This window comes from Phascolarctos cinereus, unplaced genomic scaffold, assembly GCF_003287225.1.
Source record: "Phascolarctos cinereus isolate Bilbo 61053 unplaced genomic scaffold, phaCin_HiC Scaffold_4;HRSCAF=312, whole genome shotgun sequence".
Classification (NCBI taxonomy): domain Eukaryota; kingdom Metazoa; phylum Chordata; class Mammalia; order Diprotodontia; family Phascolarctidae; genus Phascolarctos; species Phascolarctos cinereus.
The window spans coordinates 498,978,117-499,004,843 of NW_027555847.1; the positions used below are offsets into that span (position 1 = coordinate 498,978,117).

The 26,727-nt window shown below is 36.8% G+C and overlaps 1 protein-coding gene across 1 annotated transcript in view; it reads right to left on the reverse strand.

Annotated features, from left to right (window-relative positions):
• Positions 1-620: 620 nt before the first annotated feature.
• The window catches only part of PSMA8 (proteasome 20S subunit alpha 8), a 30,643-nt gene continuing 4,536 nt past the window's right edge, over positions 621-26,727 (reverse strand). The window contains exons 2-7 of the mRNA XM_020968710.2: positions 16,860-16,986; positions 12,714-12,838; positions 8,897-9,019; positions 4,636-4,755; positions 4,431-4,493; positions 621-801 (exon numbers count right to left, since the gene is read on the reverse strand). Coding sequence (XP_020824369.1) covers positions 709-801; positions 4,431-4,493; positions 4,636-4,755; positions 8,897-9,019; positions 12,714-12,838; positions 16,860-16,986 — 651 coding nt within the window. The 3' untranslated portion in view covers positions 621-708. The remainder of the gene's footprint in view (positions 802-4,430; positions 4,494-4,635; positions 4,756-8,896; positions 9,020-12,713; positions 12,839-16,859; positions 16,987-26,727) is intronic.

Here is a 26,727-nt window from a genome sequence, read left to right on the forward strand (position 1 = left end):
TTGTTTTCTAAGTCAATATGCACCCACAGGGATCCTTAAATAAAGTTCAGTGGTCTCATTTCTATTTGATTTTGACACAGTTGTATTTCAAGAATTCCTAGAGTCAAAGGTTCTGTTTGTGGTCCTGAAAGGTCCTCAGGTTTCCTTCCAGCTCTAAATCCAAAGCTTAGCCAGTGTCTAGCAAATACTAAGCACTTCATAAACGCTTGCTGACATGACGACTCTAAAACTATGATCCTACAATTTTTTAACTTAACTCAGAAAATTGCTAGTCAACATAATTTTATATAAAGGTTACTTTGGAAGACAGGACAGACAATATGCATTAGAGAAACATACGTAATTGACAGTAAATGTTTATACTTTATCGAACATCTAATTTCAAACAAATTTTTGTGTGTGTGTCTATAAATTCAAATTGCTACATCAAACATATGCTTAAAGAAAATCCCATCTGGCAAGTCTCAGAATCTGAGTGGAATATAACCACAAGTCTAGATTAAAATCCCACGACTTTCAACTATCATTGGGATTATCTTTCTGGAAATTCTGTATAGCAGACTGAAAAAAGCTACAAATTGTGTCCCAAAAACTCGGGCAAAAAATTGTGTACTCAACAATGCAAACACAGCAGGCAATTTATTTTCTATAAAATTTTAGTAAATTGCTGAATGGTATCATTTTTTCAAGTGGTACAAGAATACAGCATTAGATCAACTTCTTTGACTTTTTCTTCTCTGCTTCTTCCTTTTCCTTTTCTATATCCACAACCTGAGATTCAATTTCTTTGGCACTAAACATCTGAAATGAAATAAGATTTAATTTAATTTAAAAATCTTTCACACTGGCTTTAGATTAATTGTGAAATAAATATTCAGATAAGTAAAGTACATGGGTTAACGATCTACTCTGATGACAGCAATAGGAAAATAGCAAATGAAAGACAAAATAATTTTCAGTTCTGTCGATTATACCTAAAGGTCTATAGAAATGCATTTGAACTCTATTATTCTAAAATAATATCAATTTGGGGATAACTAGGTGGTGTAGTGGGTACAGCACTGGCTCTGGAGTCAAGAGGACCTGAATTCAAATCCAACCTCACTTACTAGCTGTGTGACCCTGGGCAAGTCATTTAACCCCAACTGCCTCCAAAAAAAAATTTTAAAAACCCAAAATAATATAAATTTTAAATTTCAAAAAGCCTTTTTGTTACACTGCTTTAGCTGTAGTGTATTATTACCACTCACAACCTGTTTTATTAGAGAATAAATCATATGATTTCTCCTTTTTCTTCACTATTTGAGTGGCATAGTATTTTTCATCTATTTTTCTCAGTAAATAAATTAACAGGATAAAAATAAATATGGAGATAAATACAAAAATAAATGGGATAAAAGATCAAAAGAAATTACTTCTCTCCTATTTCCTAGCTAACTAGAGAAAAGGAGAACTTATTTCTTTTCCCATTGGTTCACATATCATTACTATGCAAATCATTTCCCTATCTATGCATGTCCAAGCCTAACCTTTCTACTCACCTTCAGTCCTGCAAAGGTTAAGTGCTTGTGGGACTTTTTCACATGGATGTCCTATAACCATCTCAAACTCAGCATGTACAAAATGGAATTTATTAAACTTACAGTCCCATAAACACAACTCTTTTCTAAACATCTTTTTCTGTTAAGGATACTGACAACCTCCCCAAGTCACCCAGGTTTGTCATCTCTGACATCATCCTTGACTCTTCCCCCCCACCCAACCTCTTATAAGCCAATCAATGGCCAAATATTACTTATTCTTTTTTTTTAATGTGAAGCAATTGGGGTTGATTAATGTTGTTGTTCAGTCATGCCCAACTCTTCATGACCACACAGACCTTTTCTTGGCAAAGATACTGCAGCAGTTTGCCGTTTCCCTCCCCAGTGGACCAGGACAAACAAAAGTCAAGTGACTTGCCTGAGCCACCTAGCTGCCCAAGAGTCAGCGAGACTCAAGTTCAAATCTATCCTCTGACACTTACTGGCTGTATGACACTGGGAAAGTCATTTAACCCTTTTTGCCTGTGTCCTCATCAGTAAAGTGAGCAGGAGGAGGAAATGGTAAACCACTCCACTAGCTTTGCCAAGAAAACCCTATATGGGGTCGTGAGGAAGGAGTCATACACTATGCAAATGAATGAACGACAAAAAATCTTTCTTTAACCACCACTTTCCCCTACTCTCTAATTTTCTTAAAATGATTTCATGAAGTCTTGCTTCTTTGGGAGGTTTCTGCTATTAATTATTTTAGGGGATTATGAATATGTAGGCTCCCTTGAAACCTCTTATTCCAGATCTTCTCTTTGCTACCCTCTTTTAATTTCTATAGTAACATGAAAACTAATTTAAGAACCTGTTAACAATGGCTTTGGATCTTATGTTTTGAGACTAAAGCTTCAAAGAAGCCATTAAAGATAAACATTCAGATAAATACATAGGTTAATTCTCTATTCCTCAATGACAGCCAATTTTGGAAGCAAACAACCTTTTAATCTTTTGCTGTGTGGTATAACAGAAACAACTCTGGACCTGCTGTCAGAAAACTTGGGTTCAAATCCTGGCTCTGATACTCACTAGCTGTGTGATTTGAGGCTAGTCATTAATCCCTCTGGGTCTTGGCCTCCTTGACTCTAAAATGAATGGGTTGAACCAGACGATCTCTAAGGTATAAAGCTCTACATCTCGGATCCCATGATGCTTCAAGCTCTAAATTTTAAGTACCTACTTCAATCGCATAATAAATTGTAGGAGGAGACTCAGAATGGAATAGTGCAGTGCATATAAATGGAAAGAACAGTATGGCAAATATGAAGTTTAACAGACCAGATCTAACTGAGGTGAGGGAATGTCTGTTTTTGGTAAAAGTTGTAAGAATGGAGTACTGTTTTTTAAGGGTAGGGTAATTATCAGCAAGGGAAAACCAAGTGGCATAGAATGTCAGGCCTGGAGTCAGGATGACTCATCTTTCCCAAGTTCAAATGTAGCCTCAGATGCTTACTAGCTGGGTGATCCTGGGCAAGTCACGTAACCCCTATCTGCCTCAGTTTCCTCATCTTTAAAATGAGCTGGAGAAGGCAATAGCAAACAACTCCAATATCTTTGCCAGGAAAACCCCAAACGGGATCACAAAGAGTTGAGCATGGCTAAAATAACTGCACAACATTATCACCAAAGGAATGTAACACTGTCCTAATGTCATAATCTGTAAAGTGTTTTGAAGAGCAAACTTTGAAGAGGAAGTAAATGTTGGCTATGATTATTTTATTATTTCCACAGGTTCAAGAATATCTGAGTTCACATGACATCCAAACCTGTTCTACTACTTGATGCCTGGCTCTGTTCTTCCAAGTCTTTCTGGCATTAACCACTAGTCACACGGCAATTAAAATTCTGTCTTACTAGTCTTGTTTCATATACTATGGATACTCTATGCTCCAGCCCAAGTGGGCTCCTGCAGAGGGTCTCCCCGACCACAACTCTTCCTGCCTTGGCTTCCGCTTCCCCCAAAAACAAAAGCAAATTTCAGTTTAAAGTATCATAAGTATTTATTTTCACCTTCTGAAGAGTGCATGATGACACAGAGCAAGCTTGGACAGAGAAACAGAGGAACATCTTACATCAACCACAAATACAAATAGCTAGCATTCATATGGTACTTTAAAGATCTGCAAAATGCTTTACAAATGTCATTTTATCCTTACAATAACCCTCAGAGGTAGGTGCTATTATTATCTCCATTTTTGCAGATGAGGAAATTGAGGCAGATGGAGATTAAGTGATTTACCCAAGGGTACACACCTAATAGGTGTCTGAGGGCAGTTATGAATTTATTTCCTGCTTACTCCAGAACCAGTGCTTTATCCACTGAGTCACCTATCTGCTTAGCATCACAGGATTTGCTACCAACAAAGCTGCCCCAAGTAGGTATGGCAAAACCATGCAATAATTGCCAAGAATTCTTATGTTTAATCAATTAGTATTTATTAAGCACCTACTATGTGCCAGGCACTGTTTATATAGTTCCCCAGAACTATATGCCAATAGTCTTACCCAGAAAACATGGGGTTTTCCCTATGACCTGATCAAAAAATACATCTTCAAACACATTTCTTCTATTATTCTTTTCAGGCTCTTAACAGCACATATAATGATGAATATATATATATAGCTTGTTTACAACTGAGTGCATTATGACTGTTTAGTAATGCTGAAAGCCATCAGTCAGGAAGAGAAAACAGGAGTCACGTCATAAGGGATCACCAGATGTTAGGGGACATTTGTGCATTTAACTGAGATTCACAGGTGTCAACAAGGAGGACTATTTCTGTCAGGAGATTTATAGTTCAGATACTTTTTAAAAAAATTCCTGTTTAAATCAATCACTTCTACCTTCAATGGCTGGTTTCTTCTTATGATAGCAAGTTCAATGTTTTTTCCACCAGACTGTACAACCTAGAGCGATAAAAGCACAGCATTAGGAGCATTTCCACAAAGCACTAAATTTATATTTTAATAAACCAATAAGACAGGGAGAGGTAAACAAGCCCTTCAGAAGGCCATTTGTTGTAACCAAGCACTGTACTGGATGACTTACTTCTAGCAGTGCTCTTATTGCTAATTTGATAGCTTCGCTGTCAGTTGCTATGGTATCTTCTGTGTAATTTTTTTCCAGAAATTCACGAACAGTCTTGGCACTACGGCCTATTGCATTTGCCTGAAAAAGAAAAGATAATTACAAGTGTCACTGCCATATAAATGCATTTGTTTTCCAATTATTGAATCTAGGTAGCCCTAAGAGTTTTGTATATAGGACTTATCCTCCAGAATAAACTTGGAATTTTAGACTTAGAAGACTAATGAATGTTTCACTTAATAATTTATATTTCACTAATCCTCTCTGATTAAACAAAGATATGAAAAAATAATTCACAAAAGAATTATGAACTATGAATGACCATATGAAAGAAGATCCAGGCAGTTTTCAGAGGAAGAAACAAAAGCTTTCAATTGTAAGAAAAATACCTCCCTAATAATTAGAAAAATGCAAATTAAAGCAACTCTGATGTATTACCTCATACCCATAAGATTGGCTAACATGGTGAAAAAGGCAAATGCTAGAAGGGATATGGGAAAATAGGCACACTAATGCATTGTTGGTGGAGCTGTGAACTCGTCCAACCATTCTGGAAAGCAATTTGGAACCATGCCCAAAAAGCTATTAAACTGTGCATACCTTCCGGCCCAGTAATACAATCACACTAGATCCATACCTCAAGGAGATCAAAGAATGGGGGAAAAGATTCAAATGAACAAAAACATTCATAGCACCTCTTCTTGTGATGGTAAAGAACTGGAAACTGAGGGGATGCCCATGAATGTTATGAAAGATGGTGAAGGGAATGGTTTCAGAGAAACCTGGGGAGACTTGTATGAACTGATGCAAAGTGAAGTAAGCAGAAGCAGAACAAGTTATTCAAAAAGAGAAATTACATAAAGATAATTAACTTTTTTCTTGCTTTTTTATCTTTTGGTGAGGCAATCAGGGTTAAACGATTTGCTCAGGATCACACAGCTAGTAATTATCAAGTATGTGGTCTGAGACCAGATTTAAACTCAGGTGCTCCTGACTCCAGGGCCAGTACTCTATCCACAGCGCCACCTAGCTGCCCCTCAATTACTGAATCTTAAGGAAGGAAATGACACCTTGAAAATCAGAACTGGGCAAGGGGAAGCCAGAGAAGATCAAGAAATAATAAATATTTAATATTTATTTAATAATAAATAAATAATAAGTATAAAAATATAATAAAAATAGAAGAGAATGTGAAACATCCCATAAGAAAAACAATTAATCTGGAGAACAGATCAAAAAGAGAAAACATAAGAAAAATTGGACTACCTGAAAGCTATGATCAAAAAAAGAATCTTGATACAACAATACAAGAAATAATTACAGAAAATTGTCCTGAAGCATTAGAGCAAGAGGGGAAAGTAGAAATAGAAAAAAATCCATTAAGAGATCCTATGAAGAAAACCCGTAAGAATGTTATAGTCAAATTCTAAAACCCCTAGCTCAAGTATAAAATATTACAAGCAACAAGAAAAAAACAAATTAAATATGGTGGTGCCACAATTAGAATCACACAAGACCTAGCAGCAGCAACACTAAAAGATCACAGGTCTTGGAACACTATATATCCAAGAGCAAAAGAACTGGGCTTCTGGTCAAAAATATCACACCCAGCAAAGCTAAGCATAATCCTAAATTTTAAAAAAATGGACACTTAATGAATTGTCAGACTTTCGGTATTTGGTTTAAAGGAAAAAAAAAACACCAAACTTAATACAAGATTTGACATACAAGAGCCAAGAGAACTATAAGGTACATACCAATGACCAATTACAAGGGACTCAATAAGGACAAAATGTTTACCTTTTATATATGTAAATTATAAAACACATGCCTAAGATTGTTATTAGTAATTAGGTAGTTCTTAAGAAAGACTGGCGTAGACCTGAGTATAATATGACTTTAAAAAGTAAAACCATTTGGGAACAGCTAAAGAGTAATTATCGTATACAAATGAGGTGCAAGGAGAACCTACATGGAAGAATTAGATGGGGAGGGTGGGCTGTTAGTTCTGGAAACCTATTTTCATTGGGAATAGCTTCAAGATGGAATAATACATACATAGTTAGAAGAATACAAAAGTCTTCTAAATTCAGAAAAAAAAACGCTGAGGGAATTCGGAGGGGGAGAGGATAAGGGAGGGATCTCTAGAGGGGAGAGTGAGGGAATGGGACATAGTGTATTTAGATTTATGCGAATGGGAGAGATAAGGCAGGGATTCCTGCGGGGAAGGTAGATTAAATAATAGGAGGGCAAGGTAGTGGGTAGAAGAATGGTAGAGAAGTCAGGAGGGATAGGAAATAAGAGGTATGAACAAACACACACAAAGACCAGGAGTAGAATTTGTTAGGGAAAGTCTATATATGTACATGTGTGTGTATATATGTATGTATATATAAATACATCCACACTCAGTTGCAGCCTGGGGTGGGGCGGGAAGAACAAAGTAAAAAGTGCCCAGCAGAGAACAAAAGAAAATTCACAAGGAAGTAAAGAAAAGATGGACAGCTCTCAACAGAATGTGTACTATTTATTATATATATAGACTTCCTTGAAATGGAAATTTATTGCTATATATTTTGAATCCTCTCTTAGATTCTGCTGCCACATGACACGCTTTTTAAAAATTTTCTTGTTTTAATATTAAAGTTTACCCTGGCCAAGTCACTTAACCCCATTGCCTAATCAAAAAAAATATTAAAGTTTATGTTTCTTTTTTTCTTATTATATATTTAAGTCTAAAATTAAAGAATTACTGTATCTGCCCCCTCCGCTCAATAATACTCTCCTCCTTATGTTTTCATGATACCGCTTTATCATGGCTCTTTTTCAACCTGACTGATCTATCCTTCCTCATCAGCTTTGCTGGAGTCATCAAAATCCTCATCCATATACTCCCTGTGTGTGAATAGACCCCAGCCAAGCCTCTACCCCAGCTGGGCCCCCTTCATCATCTTTTTCAAGAATCTCAACAGCTCACATGAGGTGGATTGTCAACTCTATGCAGACAATTCTCTCATTTACATATTCAGCCCTCATCTCTCTCAGCTGCAGTCCTACATCTCTAATAAATAGCCTGCTGGACATTTCCCCATAGATGTCACCACAGGTATCTCAAATTGAATGTGTTCAAAGTCAAATTCATTGAGTTCTCCCCTAAATCCCCGTCTCTGACTGACTTCTCTACCTACTGAAGGCACCACACATATTACAACCGTGTGAGAGGAAAATGAATTGGAATAAATGGACAAAGAATCAGTATACTTTTGGATTGGACCTATGATTCTCTCTGTGTATGATATTCCTAGTTAAATATATGCCTCTAATAAAGCAGATCAACACCTGTGCTACAACTTAACTGTCCTAAAAAGTTGTCCTAGGGGGTGGGGTGGGGAGAGAAACTGAGGAGTTAAGTAACTTGTACAAGGTCCACACAGCCTGGCCTTGAATCCAGGTTGTCCTCACTGGAAGCCACCACGTCCGCTGTCAGAGACTGGAGGTGAGGTGGGCAGCGGGGTAAGCTGATGGGGAGACTGCCATACAAACTGCTGTGACATTTTATGGAAATGAATTTCATTAAATTATTAACAGTTTTAAGTAGGTATAATTGATTTTTTAATAATTCCAATATTTATAATAAATCACTTTTAAAAGTATGACAACACCAAGCATCTAAAATACAATTTCTGACTTGTAGTAACATCATCTTAACACTTATATGGTACTCTTGGGTCTATAAAGCGCACTCATCACAACCACCCTGTGAGGCAGGTAGGAATACTATCATACCCCAGTTTATAGCTGAAGGACAGAGGGTGGGTTGACTTGACTACTATCACACAGCTAGTACAACAGAGAGGACTGAAGTCTCTTGATTCGAGTCCAACATTCTCCTCTTTATACCAGTCTGCCTCTCTATACAGAGTAAGTTCTATATTTAATAATTCCATGATTATTTTTTCCATCCATAAACATTTAATGTAACTTTGCTCCCCTTTCTCCAAAGAAAAGAAACCACCATGTTTACATTAAATCAAGAGACTTCTCTAGCCATCTGTACACAGCGTTAGAGTGAATAGCAGACATTTCTTCTGAAAGCATTCATGTCATGACTAATATTTCTGACACAACAGAGAGCTTTGTTGTGCATCCTGAAATGATAATGTGCAAACACTTAAGAGGAATGAATTCCCTCTACTTCTAAATAAAAGAGCGTACTGCATACCTTCCAAGCATGATAAGTACCAGACGGGTCGGTCTGGTATAACCTTGGGATGCCATCATCATCAAAACCCACAATTAAAGCAGAAATGCCAAAAGGTCTGCGTCCGTTGCTCTGTGTGTATCTCTGGAGGTGAAAAGTTTTCATAATTAGTCGTTTTGGTCAGCTACTGTTAACAGAAGGCAATTTTCTGGCTGTATACAAAAATTAAGAAGCTTCATTTTCAATGGCTAACCACATTCTCAATGGTAGCTAAGCAGAGATGTGTTGAGGTTTTAACAGCTAGCTCTGCATAATAAAAGGTTGTGACATACTTTTAATCTGCATTCTTACTATTTTCTCCATCTCACTTTCCTAAATCTAGAAATCAACGATAATAATAGCTAGCATTTACATGGTGCCTATTATGTGCTAAACACTTAAAAACATACCTTACTGGATTCTGCCAACAACCCTGGAAGGTAGGTGCCATTATTATCCCCATTTTACAGTTGAGGAAACTGAGGCAGATAGCCATTACGTGATTTGCCCAAGATCACACAGTTACTAAGTATCTAAGGCTGGTTTTGAACTCAGGTCTTACGGATTACAGGCCCAGTTTTCTCTCCATCGCACCACCCAGCTGCCTCTAACATTAAATAATAAACAAGCAATAAATCAAGTCCTGATTTGTATCGTTTGCTGAATTCTGAGGTGTAAAATGCTCACACTGAAAACTGAATACTGAGCTCAGTGTAAGCTGCATCTAGTACACCCTTATAGTGAAGTCTCCTTAGCCCAAACACTCCTAACAAAGTGAACTCTCTATGAGCCAAGGCTCCTCTTACATGCTTTAAAATAAACTCTTATCCTACACCTTCAAGTCTACGCACTTAGTCACTCCATTTTTCTCTGGCATACACATGGCTCTAAGACTTCTGCCACCTTCCTAACTAAACCTTCTCTGACTCCCCCACACCATACACCATAATGACTCGTCCCTTATTGGGAATTCCTTCAACACTTAGAGTCTATTAATAATACACGACCACATATTTTAGAGCTAGCAGGGACCTCAGGGGACATCTAGCTCAACCCCTTCGTTTTGCAGATGAGCAAACTAAGGTCCAAAGAGTTTAACTGATTTGCCTAAGGTTACAGATTGTAAAATTTCTGAAAGGCAAGGGATTAATGTTTATTTTCTCCATCTTCCTTTCTGTCTTATATGTGGCACATCTCCACGTATAAAGTAATAGCTTCATAAACATGACTGGTTTTAATTCATTTCCCAAATGGTAATGTCAACCACCCCCAAAAAAGTTTCTTATCTCCTTTCTAAAAACTTAGTATGACTTCATGGGACCTGATTTCAAAAGTAATAACGGGCTATATCATTACAACAATGCTGTAAGGGTGAGAAGGAATGAAATTTAATTAGATGTTGATTTTTAAAATGTCTACAAGATTGAGCTTTTATTCAGTAAATACAAATTATAAAGGAGAAGCAACCATTACCTCCTTCTACTTAATAAACCTCTATGTTTCTATCAAGAGGCAGCTGGTGGCTCAGTAGATAGAACACTGGGCCTGGAATCAGGAAGACCCGAATTCAAATCCAGCCTTAGACACTTCCTAGCTGTGTCACATGACAGTGGGAAAGTCATTTAACCTCTGATTGCCTGACAAAATGGAACCACTGGAGAAGAAAATAGCAAACCACTCCAGTATCTTTGCAAGGAAAATCCCAAATGGGGTCACAAAGGGTTGGTCGTGACTAAAACGAATGAACAACATATTTCTATCAACTGTCCACAGTCCTACTACTCTGAACAAACTCGATCTTGTCCAATTTCTAAAGTTAAGTAGGTTTAGACATGGATTGCACTTAGATGGAAACAGTGGACATCCAGGACTACTGAATGTCTATACCTAATGGATAGAATGTCTATCTTAGAGTCAAGAAAGACCTGGGTTCAAGTATTGCCTCATATCTGCTGACTGACCAGAAGGAGGTGCTTGACCTATGTCTTTAAGAAAGAGGGGACAACTCTATAAGAAGAGGGAGCGCTTCCCAGTGTGGAGGATGGCTAACGCCAAGCACAGAGATGGTAGATGGAGTACTGTGCATGAGGAACAGACAGAAGGCCAATTTGGCTGGATCACAGAGTGCCTTGGGCAGGAAGGAATTGCCAAGGAGGACAGAAAGGTAGGTTGGGGTAAGACTGTAAAGGGCTTTAAAAGCTCAACAAAGAAGTTTCTATTTTATATTACAGGCAATCATGAGCCATTAGAGTTTATTGAACAAAAGCGATAGAGACAGATTTGTACTTGAGAACAATCATTTTGGAAGCAGTGTAGGAGGGTTTGGAGCGGGCTAAGACTTAATTCAGGGACATCAATTAGAAGGTAAGAAGTGATGATGCCCTACATAAAGTGATAGTATGAAAGTAGACAACGATGCAGTTGTGACAGACCTTGTGAAGACAGAAATGCCAAGATCTAGCAAATGACTGGATATATGGGATGAAGGTAATGCCTAGATTAAAAACACTAAAGTCTAGAAGAGAATGGCACTGCCTAAAAAAAAAAGAAAAAAAAGGTAATGAGTCTGATTTTGTACAAGCTGAGTTGGAGGTGTGTCTGCAGCATTCAGTTTGAAATAGCTAATAGGCAATTGAGAGGAAGGGCTATATTCCAGGCACAGCAGATAGCCTGTGCAAAAAGTATGGAAATAGGATGTGGAATGCCAAGTTTGGAGAACAACAAGTCATTCTGGCATTCCAGTTTGGCTGGAATGTAGCGCACATAAAGGGGAGTAAATGGAGCCTGATGAAAGGATGGCAGAATTAAAGCCAGAAGGAACCTTCTATCTAGACCAATCCTCTCATTGTATAGATGAGAAAACCAAGCCCTAGCCTAAGACAAGTGACTTGCCCACACAAGATCGACAGTGGCTTAGAACCAAATCCAGCAGTATCTGGGGCTTTCTAAAGCAGACTAAAAAGTCTGTACATACTAGAGGAAATAGGGAGTACCAGGGGAGTAAACATGTTCAGATCTGTGCCTTGGGCAGATTATTTTGGAGGTTGTGTGGAGGATAGATTAGAGAAGGGAAAGACTGAAAGAGGCTAATGTAGTAGAGCAGGTGACAAGGGAAGAGGTCCTGAGCTTAAGAGGAGGGGTCATCTAAATGGAAAGAAAGGTTGCGAAGGCAGAATCAACTAGACCTGTCAAATGACTATCAAAGGGGGAACGGGAAAGGGAAGACTAACTTATTGACTTCAATAAAAAACAAGAAAGTTAGGGGTGGGGAATAGAGTTCTAGTTTGGACATACTTAGATTCAGATGTTCATATGACTTTCAGATGGTACTAACCAACAAGCAGCTTGAAAATATTGGAAGAACATTCCATTTAATCCAATTGAGCAATTAATCATTTATCAAATAGTTCCTATACAGCACTATTCTAGGTGTAAATTCAAAGTTAAATGAGAGACAATTCTTACCTTCATGGAGCCTGGAATTAACTAGTTAGAAGAAAGTCTAATAAGTTTCATACAGCCTCAGATACTTCCTAGTTGTGGGACCCTGCACAACTCAATCTATGGGCCTCAGTTTTTCCATTTGTAAAACAATAATAACAGAACCTACCTCCCAGTGTTATTGCAAGGATAAAGAACTTTGTAAACTTTAAAGATCTATATAAGTGCTAGATATTGTTGTTATTATTAATGAGGAAAGGTGCTAGTCATTGTTACTGTTATTATCAATGAGGAAAGGTAACCTGGGACTATTCAATACAGGATGTGATAGAAACCTGTTAAAAGACAAAGTGCTTACCTGCTTCAATGTTGCTATGAAACGTGTTATATATTCTACTGTGACTGGATCCTCCACGGTCAGTTTATGGCTTTGGCACTCCATACGGGCTCTATTAACTACTATTCTAGCATCAGCGGTTAGGCCTGCAAAATACCCAATATGTCATTAAAAGTGGCATCATTTTCAAGGAAATCATTTTGTCAGCCTTGGTAAAAGTGTCTTTATTTTTAAAGACTGCTAGGAAGGTGGGGCTTACACATTCCTTATAAGTCTCATTACCAGAAAATAGTTCTAGTGATGGATAATTACAATTACATAAAATTAAAAAGCTTTTTCATGAATGAAATCAATGAAGGCAGAAAAAAAACTGGAAAGTGGGAATATATGTGCACCAAATATAAACTAATAAAATCTGATCTTCAAGATAGATATAGAATTGACAAAAGTACATAATAGAGAGCTGTCACCTAATAGAAATTTTTCAAAAAAAGAATTACAGACTCAAAATGACTATTTGAAAACATACAATAAATCACTAATAATAATAGCAAAATAAATTAAAATAACCCTTTGGATTCACCCCTACGTACTGGGGTCGAATGTTAGAAAGGCTATGGAAAGATAGGTATGCAAATATACTGCTGGAAGTCTAAATTGGTCCAATGAAAACACAGTTAATAAGGATCCGACTCAAACTAATATATTCCGACAATACACTTTTCATTGCTTCTGATTCTACAGACCTATTCTCTCTGCCTGATTTTCTCTTCTACGGGAATATACTTGAGATTTATCATGTTTGCTCCTAGATTAAAAGAGGAATACTATAAAGAAAAGCAAACAAACCACTTTTCTTTTACAGCACTCCAAAAGTTTTTAAAAAATTATCTCACAGGATTCTTACAACACTCCCAATCTATTCCTGAACGTCAATGACTAGTCCAGTATTCATACTTCTTCATCATTCGACTTTTCCATGAAGCCCACACATTTTAGATCTTTTTTTCTATTCATAGCACATGACCAACCCTATTCTACCTTCTCAACATCCTTCAATCTCACTCCTTCCCTTTGATAATATTGTTCTTTCCCATTCCCTGCTCCAACTTGCTTAGTTCACCAACTGGGAAGAAAATTCTGATCTTGAGAAAAAAATGTTTATTGCTAGTCAACAGGGCCCGATCAACCACTGGAGTTTTCTAGGTTATAGAAATAAAAAAAGAGCCCAAAAAACCTGTTTTCTGTTCTAGAAACCATTTCAACATGTAGTTTCCAAGAGTATGAACATGGTGGCTTATGACAAGATTGGTCTGGAGAGCAAGCTTATGTGCAAAATATTACGGAGGATGACAGAAAATCATGAGTAGTATAGGTTCATCAAACAACAGAAGGCAGTGATGGCAGGGAGATTGGGGAGAGGAATAAAACCTCAGAAAGCTGGGTTAAATATAAGTCAGCTCACGAACCAGTATTTCTATGTCATTTATGCCTCTCATTAGTAGGCATATGTATCAGTATATATTATACATATATCATTCATTCATGCATACACACACACACATCAATAAGCATCAGTAGAACCACTTTCTAAAAATGTGCTTCTGGGGAGGGAGGGGGATGAAAATTTAAAACTCAAAAGCTTATGGAAGTGATTGTTGATAATACAAAATAAATTAATTTTTAAAATGTGCTTCAACTCTATAGACTTAAAAATCATGCAATCTTAAAAGTTACAATCTCAGAGTCACCTAGTCCAAGCCCCTACCACATGGAGAACACCCTCTGATCTCCAAGTTTTGGCAGCTAGGTGGTGCAGTAGATAGAGCAATGGGCCTGGTGTCAAAAAGATCCGAGTTCAAGCCCAACCTCAGAAACTTACTAGCTGCGTGATCTGGGGCAAGTCATTTAACTTCTGTCTACCTCAGTTTCCTCAGCTGTAAAATGGGGAGAATAATAGCACCTACCTCCCAGGATTGTGAGAATGCAAGGATATTTTTGTAAAGATCTTAATATTTGTAAATCTTTAGTATTTGTATATATCTCAGTACAGCAAGAGGCACTCAGTAGATGTGTTGGAGAACTCACTGTCACATTCTAAAACAGCCACTTCTACTTTTAAACAGCACTAACATTTTAGGACCTCTTTGGTATCACTCTGCTGCTCCCACTCAATGGTCCTAGTACCAGTTCTATCCTCCAAACTCACAAACACTCCATCTACTTGTTTCTCAACACAGAATATCTGAAGATAGCTACCATGTCCTCCCTAAGTTTTCTCAACATCCCCATATCTCCTTTGACCATCTCTCATATGACACAGGCTCCTGCTCCAGATGTGGGCTGAAGAGGACAGAATTTGTTCAGGATATCAAATACTGACTAGTAAAGACCAAAATCACATTTGCATGGGCAAGATGGGAGAGCGAGCAGCTTTGTCGTACTACTGACTTAGAAGGAAGCACGCTGGCATGAGAACTTACTCGAACACTTTATTTGTGGGACTGCGTATTCTTTTCACTGTGTTTACTCTTTTTGGGAAACTCTAACCACTGATTTCTAATGCTACATTCACCCAGGGATTTGAAATTGCTGTGTAACTAATGTTTTTTGTATGTTCTTCTGAAGCCTCATAATTAAACAAAAGTAGGAGGTGATTATTTAGAGGAGTTAATCATAGCATTTTACCAAAGGTTCAGTCCAACTAGATCCACTGTGCTTCTGATATTACTTTTACACAAACAAATGCTTTAGCTTCAATGACAAAACAAAACTGTCAATAAAGAATTTAATAAAAAGACTCATTAAAAGCAGTTGAATTGAAAACTGTAAAATCTGCATAACTTCAATTCTGAAAACCACATCGTCTGATTAAAAAAAAAAAGATGGTACCCCAGTTAACCTAAATGTGCCTATGGAGCCATATTTATACTTTAACCTTGAGTAAGTCCCTTAATCTCTCCAGACCTCATTTTCTTCATCTGTAAAATGAGGGCATTGGACAAGATCCCTTGCAATTCTCAGTATGCTATGATTTATCATCTATGTATTTTTCCTGGTCACATAAACATCATTTATGTAATTGTATCAGGAATGCAAAAGACCTCAGAATTAATGTCTGTAGCTAACTGTCTACTACTAAGAGTGACTGATTCAGTTACTGAGGAAAAAAATATGTTATTTTAGCCTTTCTCACTATATTAAGACCTCAATTTGATTTAAAAAATAATGACTGGAAAAGTAAAAAAAAAAAGTTCCATCTGCCTATTTTTGAATTGGCAGATACAATTTTACGTATGCAGTAAGGGAGATTATATACACATTTCTGGGCAATATGTTTCAGAAAAAAGAAATATTTTCAGTATATTAAATATTTTGAGTGAGAAAACCAAAAAAAATTACCAAAAAAATTAACCAAAACAAACAAAACCTTTTTTCTTTTTTTTGGTGAGGCGATTTGGGTTAAGTGACTTGCCCAAGATCACACAGCTAGTTAAGTGTTGGAGGCACATATATTGTATGCGTACTAAAAAGGCCTCATGCTTGTATAACAGATTACAAAGAGCTTTTCTATGTATTATCTGATCCCAACAAGCACCCTGTGAAAATAGGTTGGACAAATATGATTGTCCTCATTTTATAAACAAGGAAACTGAGGCTCAAGAAGTTACATGAGTTGCCTTATTATCTCACATAATAAGTGGTAATAGTGGGACTCAAATCCAGGTGTTCTGACTCTTAAGGCATTCTTTTCACTATACCACACTATCCCTTGTATTATTCAACCTACCTCCTATGATTATTGTGAAGACAAAATAAAATTAGCCATCATGATTATTATTATTCAATCATGATGATGGGGTAAATGTTCCATGTACAAAAACGAAATCCAATTTTACAATAGCGACTTTGCTATTGCAAATTCTGTTGAGCAACTGTTCTCTTGTATCCCTTAAAATCTTGGCCCAGAAATACCTGAAAAGACTAATGGGTTCAAATGAAGAGTCTGAATTATTTAAAATAATATGCCCATGCAGCCCCTGTCCAGATAATGGAGCCATGCAGGCATGGTCATTAAATCCAATTCCACAACAGTGGCTTTGCTACTGCAAATTCTTTAAGTAAGCTATACTCTTGTACATTTATTCAAGCTTGGCCCATAAATACCTGCAAAAGCCATGCAGACATGGTCATCGAGGGCACAGATCTTCCTTACAGTTCTTTCATCTTGAAGCTTTGCAACAGACTTTTTTTCAACTCCCAACACAACTATATCAGTGCCTCGAATGCCAACCTAAGTCATAAAAACACAAAAAAAGGTCAGTTGTTCTAACAATAAAAACAGCATTTACAATTATTCAGTTGAGGAAAATTTTTACATATATTTAAGTAACTAATGAATGAAATCATGGAAGAGAAAAGGTGCTCTGCAGCTGGGCCTGATTTTTTTTTTAGTTGCTTTCGTAAGTATCCATAAAGTTAGTTCTAAATTGTCCTTCCCCCATGAGTTGTGTCTTAAGATTAAACAAAAGGAGGGGGCAGCTAGGTGGTGGCAGTAAAAAAAAAAAAAGATTAAACAAAGGTAGTCGTGGGAGACACATAGAACCTTTCCCAAAAGAGCTCTAAACAGAGCATCCTTGACACTGATATTTTTACTTCACCTTGATTAAACTACTGGCTTTCTATTCTGGTCCTATTGCTGGCTATCCTGTTTTCTCCCTACCTTGGTTTCCAATCTTCCTCAAGTTCCTTGACATTGTGTCTTGACTGACCAGTTCTCCCATCAGTGGGTCTACTTGCTGATAGGGGTATCAAGTGACTGTTAATCCCTTAAGTCCTGCCTTGGGGACAGGAGGATTTGGCACGAATAGCTTTTGATGAGTGCATCAAAGAAATGTTAAAGCAAGCTTGGGATATCTGATGTTCACCCAGGCATACCTAACCTGATGTAATTATAACTGCTTTCTCAAACTAAATGCTGAAGGCAGTTTAGTTGGGGAGACTGCATTATGTATAAATGGGAGATGTCCTTTGGTGGTAATGTGTTAACGATGACTGAAAAACCAGAGGACATCACCACAAAGATATGCTCATTATCATAAAGGAGGAATAAAATAATGGATTTAATTTTTTCATATTCACTGATATGGAAGGTGAATACAAAAGAGAAAACAGGTTAGCACATTACAAAACTAAAAAGTACTAAGAAAACAGGTGGGAAAGAGATGACAAATGTGTTTTTAATTAGAAACCCAAAAAGGGATCCTCACAACACTTCCAAGACAGGGGCTGCTATTGTGTCACATGGCTAGTAAGTACCTGAGGCAGGATGTGACCTTGGGTTTTTTCTGATTCAAGTCTGCATTCTACCCACTCCACCACAAAGGAAAGAAAAAAGAGTAAATTCTCTATGTTCAGAAGTAGTTCCATGGCACAATAAATAGAGCACTGGACCTGGAGTCAGGACGACCAGATCTCAAATCTGGCCTCAGCATGACCCTGAGCAAGTGACTTAACTTTTATCTGTCTCACTTTCCTCATCTATAAAATGAGGATAATAACAGCACCTGCCTGCCAAGGTGGCTGTAATGATTAAATGAGATATTTGGAAAATTGATTTGCAAACTTTAAAACACTACAGGAATGATAGCTATCAGCAATTATGTTCCTAGGATAGGAAGAAGCCCCTACTTCAGAGGGACAAACAAGCAGCCCACAACATCCCTGAGTGCAGCCCAAGCCAGATTAAAATGTAACTGGGAAATACTTAACAAAATAAATAAAAAATGTACGATAAAACATAGATAAATATGAATGTGTTTTCTGAGTCGATATATGATCCATAAGGATCCTGATTTATGCTTCAGTGGCCCCCATTTCTATCTGAGTTTGACATCATCACCATCCTATATGATTATCAATCAATCAAAAGTAGGTACTCTGCTAGGTAGTGGGAAAATAAATACAAGAGGGGCTGTGCCCCTCAAGGAGATTTCATTCTTTTTTTAAAAAAATTTATTTTTAGTTTTTAACATTCACTTCCGTAAGATTTTGAGTTCCAAATTTTCTCCCCATCTCTTCCCTCCCCCCACCCCAAGATGGCATATGCAATTTGATATAGGCACTACATATATATTCATATTGAACTTATTCTTACATTAGCCACGTTGTAAAGAAGAATTAGAACCAATGGGAGATACCACCAGAAAGAAAAAAAAAAAGAAAAAAAAAGAGAGGAAATAATATGCTTTGATCTGTATTCAGATTCTATAGTTCTTTTTCTGGATGTGGACAGAATTTTCCACCATGAATCCTTTGGAGTTGTCTTGGATCCTTGCATTGCTGAGAAGAGATGAGTCCATCAAAGTTAGACATCGTTCAATGTGGCTGTTACTGTGTACAATGTTTTCCTGGTTCTGCTCACTTCACTCGGCATCAGTTCACGTAAATCATTCCAAGTTTTTCTTAAGTCCACCTGCTCATCATTTCTTATAGCACAATAGTATTCCATTACATTCATATATCACAACTTGTTCATCCATAAGGAGATTACATTCTACTGGAGGTGGGTAGGAGGGTATACATACTTAAGTTCATATAAAATGGATACAAGGTAATTTGTACAGGGGAAGGCCTGTTAGCAGCTAGGGGATCAGGAAAGGCTATATTCATGTAGAAAAGGTGGCAGATGAACTGAGTGTAGAAGGAAATAAAGGATTCTAATAGGTAAAAGGTAGAAGTGAGCAGAGAGTACATTTCAGATATGGCAATGGAGGTATGTGAAGAACAAGATGGCCAGTTAAGCTGCACTACAGGGTACAAGAAGGGCAGTTTGAATGTATAAATACACACACACACACACACACACACACACACACACACACATGAAAGGGAAGATTGGGGCCAAGTTGTGAAGGCGCTTAAAAGCTAAAACAGAGGTACTTGTACTTTGATCCTAAAGGCAACAGGGAGCCACTGAAATTGATTGTGGAAGGAATTCAGTCAATAAAAATTTAATAGCTGGAGTAACATGGTCATATAACTTCACTTCAGCGGGGAAAAATTGGAGGTATACACTTTAAAAAAGAAAAGCAAGCAAGGCAGCTAGGTGGCACAGTGGATAGAGCTCCGGCCTTGGAGTCAGGAGAACCTGAGGTCAAATTCTGCCTCAGACACTTGACACTTATTAGCTACATGACCCTGGGCAAGTCACTTAACCCTGACTGCCTAACCAAAAAACAAAATAAAAGGAAAAAAAGAAAAGCAAACTGTATATGATAAAGACATACAGTTCCACATACAATCCCCTAATTTGGTATTTGCTAAGTTCAGAACAAAAACAAATTAAATAAATATAATTAGTCCAAATTCTTCATTTTCAATAAATGAGGAAACTGAGGCCAGGAAATACCTATGATCATACAAGGAGTAACAGGCAGGATTTGAAATCAGGACCTGATTCCAAACTCAGTACCCCTTCCACAAAAGGTTGAGTCTTAACCCATATGATGGGGATTCTCACTCAATTTTTAAAATTTAAAAAAAAATTACCTCAAAAATACAAACTTTAAAACTGAGATGCAAAATGTCATTTTTTTTTACCCCAGTGCTAACCAAGGTTATACAATTTTTATGATCTTTCTCTTTAACTGAATATTAAGCTAACCCAGAAGGACCCAACTAGATGAGGATTACTCTTCTTGTCCTACAGAATGAGACACAGGTCACCAGGTATTACGTAATTAAATTGTTCATTCACATCATTACAATTAACTGAGGGAGCCAATTCTTACTCAATGATCAAAATCATGACTATGTTACATTTCCACAATGACTTCAACTGGGAGCCAACTTCTTGTGGAATATTCTCCATTAACTGAAAAGCATTTAATGAAAGTACTATTGGTATACTGTACATTTTTAAAAATGTGTTTACTTCATAAGCTGCTAGTGACTAGAGTACTGGCCCTGGAGTCAGGAGTACCTGAGTTCAAATTCAGCCTCAGATACTTGCTAGCTGTGTGACCCTGGGCAAGTCACTTAACCCCAACTGCCTCCCAAAACAAAAAAAACCCAACAAAATGTATTAAAAAAAATAATGCTCTTCCATATGAACCAACTTATCACAGGTGAGACTGCACAGCATGAAATAAATTTGTAAAAGGCCTAGGACATGGAAGACCAATTCAATTACTTCAGACAGTGTCTAAGTCTCTCTCTACCTGTTAATACTGTTCCTTTTGGAACAGATTCATCACAATCCTGAAACAATCCAACTTTAGCCTTCAACTCACCTGGTGACACTAAATTTGTTGGCAGTAGTTCTCATATCCAATCTATCTGCCAATATCTAAGCTTGGCAATTTTACCATACCAATCCCAATTTCACATGTTTCCTGTTCAATATTGGTCAAGGCCAGTAATCACCGGATGAAGGAATAGGTAAGATGAAGCTACTTTCTTCTGTTCCTCTTATGTATCAAAGTAATGCTGGTATTCAAGGAGTCAGTATTCCTTTTGTTCCAATGAACTGCTTTCAGCATATTTATTATAAACTCAGTTTGCCTATTCACCTCCTGACACAGAAGTGATAAACTTAACATTAACATTTCTGGACATGGAATTTGTTTTGACTACACATATTTGTTACACAGGTTTTGTTTTTCTTTTCTCTTTTTTCCTCCACCAGTGGGAAAAGTAGGAGGAAAAGAAAATAAATTATTGTTAATTTTAAAAAATCTAATTAAATTTTTTTGTTCCTATTCATTAGTAATTATTAGGTCTATAACAACAGTTCTCTAACTTTTTGGTCTCAAGATCCCTTTATACTCTTAAAAATTAATGAGGATCCCAAACATGGGTTATATCTACATGTGATTTTATGGGTTATATCTGTATTTACTGTGTTAAAAATTAAAACTAATAAATTTTAAAAATATTTATCAATTCATTTGAAAATAACACTAACCCATTCATGGCAACATACATATTTCTTTTAAAAAATGATATTCCCACAAACCAAAAGAAAAAATAGTGAGAAGAATGGCTTTGTTTACATTTTTGCATCTCTTTAACCATCTGGCTTAACAGAAAACAACTGGATTTCCCTATCAGCCTCTGAATTCAAACTCTGCAATATGTTGTTCTGGTTCAAAAATATGAGAAAATCTGGCCTTACACAGCTATGCAGTTGGAAAAGGAAATAGGATTTTAATAGGTGAATAATATCTTAGTATTATGATGAAAATAGTTTTGACCTTGCAGACACCCTGAAAGGGTCCTTAAGTACTCAGGGACCCCATGGACTACTCTTGGAGGACGCTTTATTTTTCTCCATTTTCTTTCCCTTGTTTAGGGACCAAAACATCATTTGTATTTGGTAGGATCCTTTTTTCTATTTTGGCAAATAGCTTATATAATATTAGAAATAATTTTTCTCTAAATGTTTGAAATATTTATTTTGTAAATCCATCTGGTCCTGGGTTATTTTTGATGATAGAGGAGGAGCTCATTCACAGCTGGATCAATTTATTTTTTCTTAGGGTTATTTACATTCTCTATTTCTTATACTGTTAATCTGCATGTTTAAAAAATTTGTAAACATTCATCAATTTCACTTAAGTTATCAAGTTGTTGGCATATAGAGTTGAGAAAAGTTTCTAATAACTCCCCTTATTTTCTCTTCATTTGCTGTGAATTCTTTTTCAGTTTTTGATAATGGTAATTTGGCTTTTCCCTTTTAAAAATAAGATTAAGTAACTTAATGGGTTTTTTAAAAAATTTCCTAGTTTTGTCAGTTCAGTCTTTTTTTTTGCTTTGCATTTTAATTTTTTCTTTGACTTTTCTGAATTTCTATGTTTGTGTTTCCTTTAGGATTGATTTGTTGCTTTTCTAGTTTTTTAGGTATCCAGTTCATTGTTCTGTTCCTTTCTGTTTTGTTAGTGAAAGTGTTTAGGAGACAAATTTTCTAAGGAAGAAGACCATGTTATTAACAAAAAAATACAAACCCACATGATTGTATCACTAGATGCTAAAAAATATTTTGACAAAATACACTTTAACACTTCTGTTAAAAAACAGTAATCCGATCCAACAATCCATTCCAATCTACTTTATGAAGTGCCTACTTTGTGCCAGGGATTGTGCTGAGGGTTGGAATAAATGGACCTTTCCTTAATATGATAAACTGCATCTACTTAAAATTAAGAGCAAGTATTATATATAATGGAGAAATGCTTAGGGCCTTCCTAATAAAATGCAAAGGTATCCATTATATTATCACCATGATTTCTCAGGTAGTTATACAAATATACTTCCTATAGCAATAAGACAAAAAAAAGAAATTGAAGGAATATGAAAAGAGGAAAGGGAACTAAGCTTTTTGCAGATGACACAGTGCTTTACTAAAGTACTCTAGAGAGTTAACTAAGAAATAACTGAATTAATAACTTAAGTAGCAGGACATAACATAAATCCACACAAATCATCAGCCTTCCTTTTATATTACCAACAAAGCCCAGAAGGAAGAGAGAGAAATTCTATTCAAAACTACAGAATGTGTAAACATTTGCCTAGATACTACCAAGACATACACAGGAATTGGATGAATACATCTACAAACTATTCTTTACAGAAATAAAGACGGACAAAAGTAGTTAAGGGCTTATTAATTGTCCATGTTTTGTGTGCTGGTAAAATAATGGTAACACTACCTAAATTAGTTTACATATTCAAATTCTATGCCAAACAACAAAAGGAGTATTTAATAGAGCTTGAAAAATAAATTTAAAAAAATTAATCTGGAGGAAAAAAAGGTCACAAATCTCAAGGGAAATAATGAAGGGGAAAAAAAGTGAGAAAGAAGGGGGCCCAGCAATACCATATCTCACATTACACAGCAAAGCAATCATCATCAAAATGATTCATTGCTGGTTAAAAAATATAAAAGTTGATCTGTGGAAGAGATTAGGTATGTAATATACAAAAGCATATGAATTCAATGTTCAATAAATTCAAAGGCCCCTAATTTTGGAGTAAGGACTCAATATTTAGCAAAAATTGCTGAGGAAAGTGGAAAGCAGCCTGGTAGCTCTCAGGTTTAGACCAGTATCTCACACTACACATCAAAATAAACTCCAAATGGGCCTTAATGGAAAAATCCCATCATAAATCAATTAAATAAGCAAGGAAAGAAATGCCATTTGCAAGCAACTTCGGATAGGGGAGTTTTTAAGTGAACAAGAACTGAGAGGATTATGGCGGAAAAAAGGATAGTTTTGATTACATAAAATTAAAAAGCTACTGCTCAAACAAAATCAACACAATTAATGTAAGAAGAGAATTAACTGGGGAAAATCTTTGCAGGAAGTTTTTTCTGATAAAAATTTTATATCCAAGTTTTGTGGGGAATTTTTTAATAGAGAATTTATAGGGAATTGACTCAATTATACAGGGTCTTTTTTTTGGCTAAGCAGTGGGGTTAAGTGACTTGCCCAGGGTCACACAGTAAGTTTTGTGTCTCAGGCTAGGATTTGAACTCAGGTCCTCCTGAATCTTGGGCTGGTGCTCTATCCACTGCACCACCTAGCTGCCCCCTTTGTCTTTTTTTTTTTTAAAGTAGTTTTAACCTACTGATGACTTTTAAGACATCTCATGTAAGAGTAGGAACCATATTCCAATAGATAAATGGTCAAAGGCTATGAACTGGCAGTTCTCAAGAGAAGTCAAGTAATCAACAACTATATAAAAATGCTCCCATATCAAAATTGATGTTGAAGTCCCAAAAATGAAGGCAGGATTTTGGTTAGAGGAAGACTGGAAGCTGAGTGGTAATAATCTCTTTAGAGAGTGAGGAAAATTTGAGAGCTAAGGTAAATAGTAACCAGGACCTGGGTACATGACAGAGATGGTTAGAATGAAACCCAAAGGTGAAGTGATTGCTAAAGACAGATACCAAGTATTCTGAAGTAGCATCCAGTGGCCAATACAAGCCATGTAAAGAGGATAACAGACTGACAGCTAGAAGACATTCCGGAAAGCCGTCCACCCAATCCCCTCATTTTACAGATGAGGAAGTAGACCCAGAAAGACTTTAACTTGTCCAGAGGCACACAAGCTAATAAGTGCTGAGGGGGCAGGGTTTGAATCCAGGCTACCAGACTCCAAATCCAGTGCCTTACCCATTCTGCATGTGAGTTCAAATCCTACCACTGACACAACCTGTGTGACCTTGAGCAATTCACTTGGGCCTCAGTTTCCCCAACTTTCAAGAGGTGTGAATAAATAGCTTCCAAGATCTCTTTCAGCTCTATATCCATGATTTGATGGGGAAAAAAGGGCGGGGGCCCCCCGGCCCCCCAATTAGGTGGAGTAGTGGATAGAGCACCAGCCCTGGATTCAGGAGGACCCGACTTCAAATCTGGCCTCAGACACTAGCTGCGTGACTCGGGCAAGTCACTTAACCCCATTGCCTAGCGGGGGGGGGGGGGAGGAAAACGTGATGAGAAATGTTGTAAAGGACTCATTTCTTTCTGAAAAGAAAGCTTAATATCTCTACCAGTTATCATTAACCAGTACCAACTGGTTAAAACTTAACATCCCTACCAGCTATTCAGTCATTTCAACTGTGTCCAAATCTTCGTGACCCCTTCAGGGTTTTCTCGGCAAAGACCCCAGAGTGGTTTGCCATTTTCTTCTCCAGCTCATTTTACATATGAGGAAACTGAGGCAAACAGGTACTCAACCTGCCCAGGGTCACACAGTTCTACCAGATCTTTACAAAAATGTTTGAGAACAAGAAATTGAGGGAAAAAACCAGGTTCCTTGTCTCAAATCATTCTTTCAACTTACAAGAAGTAGGCAGAGCCCCAAATATTTTACCTTATTGCCTCTTTCTCAACTGCAATAAAGGGGACACCTTTTACCTAAGAACATCTCATCTATGTAATGCAAAAAGGCATAGATGAGGCCACAATCTGCATAGATGAATAGTGTACCCACATTGATGGAATCGAGTATCTCATCCACACCCTAGTAATGCTGGCTATTCTTGGCTCATCTTTACTATTTTTTCTGTGTTTATACATACTCACTCCTACACTATTCCAGCATTCTTATTAAACAAGTGTCATTGCAAACTTTATACTATGTAAAAAAGGTCATTGCACCCTCAAGGAAACACAATGAATAACTCCATACAAAGACATAAATTGTAATTTCAGAATCCACTGAGATAAAACTGTCTCATGCTTGTAATGTATCTTTAAAAATACCCAATACAGGTATTTTTATATCCTTACCCTTTTACAGCTCATTACAAAGGAGCCATCCATCAGTTCTATGGCATTTCTAAAACATTTTAAATGAGCCAAAGTGGTTTCTTATTACACCTCAGTCTTCTCCCATTACTCCTTTCATTTTCAGCTTTGAAACCTGGGTAGTATTTTCTAGCCAGATGCTACACACCATACTGGGAGGGGTTAGGAAACATTTCTATCAAAATAGTCCCCTTTTGGTTTAACGCACAGGAGGCTTTTCTTAAACTTATCATTACCAAAAAAAATTAAATTACTCATAAAACAGAAGCAAAACTTTAGGGTGCTATTTAATTTAAAAATATTATAGGATGACTTGAAAAAAATAACCTCATCTTTCTTCCCAGTGTTATTTTTTCAATACTTTGCATATGAAATACTTAAAGTGAATTAACTCCCCTTACCATGATTTACCCAGATAGGAAAAGGGAAGAAAAAGGAATGAATAACAATTAGCTGGTCCACAGACTCCTGAAATTTTAGATATGCATATGAAATGAAATATTTACATTATATAAAATATATACATATGTGTACACATAACATACACACACATATATATATATCTCTCTCTAGAGAGTGGAGAGGGAGGGAGGAGGGAGAGAGAAATGGGGAGAAGGGGGGATTCTGGAATTCCAGAATGCACAAGTACCCAAGGGAAGAAAGAAGAAAATACCTGGGTTTTTTTTGTTCCTGGGCTTATAGGTACAGAGCAAAAAGAC